Source organism: Erigeron canadensis, chromosome 9, assembly GCF_010389155.1.
Source record: "Erigeron canadensis isolate Cc75 chromosome 9, C_canadensis_v1, whole genome shotgun sequence".
Taxonomy (NCBI): Eukaryota; Viridiplantae; Streptophyta; class Magnoliopsida; order Asterales; family Asteraceae; genus Erigeron; species Erigeron canadensis.
Window position 1 is genome coordinate 13,976,467 of NC_057769.1, and position 3,484 is coordinate 13,979,950.

At 31.8% G+C, this 3,484-nt stretch overlaps 1 protein-coding gene across 1 annotated transcript; it reads left to right on the forward strand.

Moving 5' to 3' along the window:
* The first annotated feature begins 1,935 nt into the window (after positions 1-1,935).
* Positions 1,936-2,571, forward strand: LOC122583253 (cathepsin K-like). The gene has a single exon (XM_043755677.1). The coding sequence runs from the start codon at positions 1,936-1,938 to the stop codon at positions 2,569-2,571; it is 636 nt and encodes a 211-aa protein (XP_043611612.1).
* Positions 2,572-3,484: the final 913 nt, after the last annotated feature.

The window sequence follows — 3,484 nt, forward strand, 5'->3', positions numbered from 1 at the left end:
ATATCAAGTAAGAGGGTGAGTTATATACCTTAGAGGGGGAAGGGAGGGGGATACTTAACCACAATGAAGTAGATAATTTAGAAAGAAGATGAAGATGAATATTATCATCATTCACTGTATTGTAATACATATAGTACTTCTCCAAAATCACTCATAGTCAACAATATAAACGGTAAAAAATCCAAATAATCAAGCAATAATTCATTCTAAGGAAATTGCGCGCTTGCCTTTGCATAACGCATTGCTACCGTTACGACAATTTGTTAAAACACAACCATATACAGAGTAAATGATTTTGAAGATATATAATAACTCGAAGATATAATATAAGCATTAGTTGTCATTCAAAAAACATAATTCAATCAAATTAACACACCGGCCAAATGAAGCATCCAAAATAAGCACATGGTAGTATTCTATACCAACTCCAATTTTTTATCTTAATTTTCAATTTTATATACTGTCTTCAGTCCAATGTTTTAAAAACCAGACCGAACACTGAACCGGTCTCATAGAATTTTAAAGGTTTGACCGGTCGGACCAATTGAACCGTGGTCGGACCGGGTTTTTAACGAAGTATATATTTATCAAAGTGTTACCATAAGAACGTTACTTTAAACACGATATAAGTTCAATAACATTATGTTCAAGCATTCATTAATAAAACTAAATTCTAGTAACCTAAAAGACTTACTCTAAAAATAAACACATTCAAATATTACACAACTTTAATACATAAAATGCAAATTGTAAGCTTTTTTTTCCTTCTCAATATATAAATAGTCCATTTGATAAAAGCTTATGATGTAAATATACTCCGAGTTATTTTAAAAATAAACATTAATTTTATTGTAATATTTTAACTAAATATACACTTTAATTTTTTTAAAATGATAGTTGTTTTTGTAATACATGTAAAAACAACAAGATATAACAAAAAGAAAAGTACTGTTAGGATTCCAACCGCTAAAATACTGTCCCATTAGATGTCACCGTTAAGGTTTAAATCATTAACAAACTAACACGTCGTTTTACAGAAAAGTAACAAAAACATATGCATTTAGCATAGATCTTAAAACTTATAAATATTTATCTTGTCATTTAAGTCGATAGATAGAATGTAAGTATATATTACAATAATAAAATTCACTATCTTTGAAGGAAAAAGAACTACTGTACTAATTTGTTAACAAATATTTTAACATCATATGTGGCTAGTGGGTAGAACATAGGGTGGCGGAACCCAATGTCACAATTAAATCCACTATAGTCCTACCAAACTACCACCATATAGGTATATACTTTCAGAATCAATTTTCCTTTTGTATATACTTTCAAAATCAATTTTCCTTTCTTTCTCATCTATATCGATCTTCTTTTTCTTCCACAATTATTCGGTTTATGCTTAGCTTATTTTCATTAAAAATCTAGATCTCCTCTTTTCTTCTATGTTTGAATCACAAGGCCCAACCGCTGATGAATTTTTAATCTTAAATTTTCAATTTTATATATTGTCTTCGGTAGTTCAGTCACATTTCTAAAAAACAAAACACTACCGGCCCACCTTTAATGAAAGTTGAGCTCAAAATGGGTATATATGGCAGGCTTCATCTATTCTATCAGCATACATGAAAGTAGAAAATTTTGTTCACATGTATTCAAACTCACTCCATTGTTGATGGTTCCCATCACATATATTCAAACTCACTCCATTGTTGATGGCTCAGGCTTCCATCTTCTCCATCAGCAGACATGAAAATAGGCATTTTCGTTTTCATGTATTCAAACATAGATGAGACTTCATTCATACTATATAAGAAGCATTACACCTTCACTCCGACAATCACCAAAAAAACAACCACCTCCACTAATCCTAAAACCAAAACCACCATTATCACCACTTACCCCAAGACTAAAAAAATATTTGTTCATATCATGGAAGAAGCCTTTCATGTTGAAGACCAGCGGGACCAAACCGTCTGTTATCATATCGCTGTAACGGATGCCATAAGCATCATGTATCGGAGGAAATCACCTAAGAGTCAGAAATTGTTGTTATCACCACAGGTGTTTATTGATTCCAAATGCAAGAACAATGTGTTTAAGTATCTTAGGGAACCGTATGGGCTCCAAAGTAGAGAAACGTATGCATTTACCATGATTAACCCACATATCGATGCTCCGGTTGTACTTCGATATAATAGTGACTACCCTAGATATCATGCTAATGACATGTATGAAATCAAAGATCGTTCTTCCTTTAAGTCGGTGTTGGAGGCAAACTTTGGAGACATAAGAAAACGAAACCCAATGATTGGATGTATGAAGATGGGTCCTTACAAAGAAGCAAAAACCTTTGATCCATATACTCATAATATGGCTTCTGACTCTATTCGGAAGTCGTTGAAGGCCGAGCCTCCGCACGCCATGGTTATAGTCGGGATAGAGACAGACGATGGGAAATCCAACTGCTATGTTAAAAACTCTTATGGTGAAGGTTGGGGAGCTAGAGGATTTGGCCAAGTGAACATTAATGACTTGATTAGCATCGAGATGATAGAGATTGAATGATGATCTTGATCCTTTTTCTTGTCCCTTGATTTTCTCACATGTCATCGTCCTATAATTAGATTGATTATTTGTTATACAAATTAGGTATATTTATCATTATCTATAAAACAAATGATTGTATTATCAAGATAAGTTTTAAATCTCGACCCTTGATTTTTATTCAAGGGTCAAAATCTTCTCAACTTGACTAAATGTAGAAAGGAAAGGGGAGGAGAGTGAAAATCATAAAATTCCTTCTTAAGATTTTTTTAAATGTGGAAAGGAAAGGAGTGGAGAGGATAAAATCCATTCCTAAGTTTTTTTTAAGTGTGGAAAAGAAATGAGTGGAGAGGATAAGAGGGGAAAAGTGTAGTTATTTTTGCTTCAGGACTTTTCCTCTCATTTTTGAGGTGATTAGGAATGAAAACTTCTCCTCCCATTCCTTTTCCTTTCCACTCTTTAGTAAACTTAACAATAATCCTTTGTCTTATTTAAGATGATTTATCATTTTATATATAAAATATAAGTAGATTGACGATGATCCTTTTAGCAAAAAGAAAAGAAAAAGAAGATGTAGGGTCATAGCTATTGTATACAAAACACTAGGTAAAATTTTGATTACTTTTTTAGTTTTTATTTTCAAACTTTCAAGATTCAAGATAAAAATAAATAATAATTATAATAATTAGTAGATATAATAGAAGCCATTAATTAACAACAATATGTGTTGCGTGTTATTTTGTAGTTCTAATTAAAAAAAAAGTACTGCCTAGGTATAGATGTGAAACATGGTAGATACAGGGAAAGCGAAATATATAGTAGAAACAATAAATGAGTGAATGGTTGAGTCATAACTCATAAGTCAGTGACAAGGATGACAATAGTACAATACCCATCTTTTTTTTTAAAATGACAATAGTATAATACCCATCTT

Bases quoted from the DNA above. Each gene is read 5' to 3' on its own strand.
- LOC122583253 (XM_043755677.1), top strand. From the start codon at position 1,936: ATGGAAGAAGCCTTTCATGTTGAAGACCAGCGGGACCAAACCGTCTGT.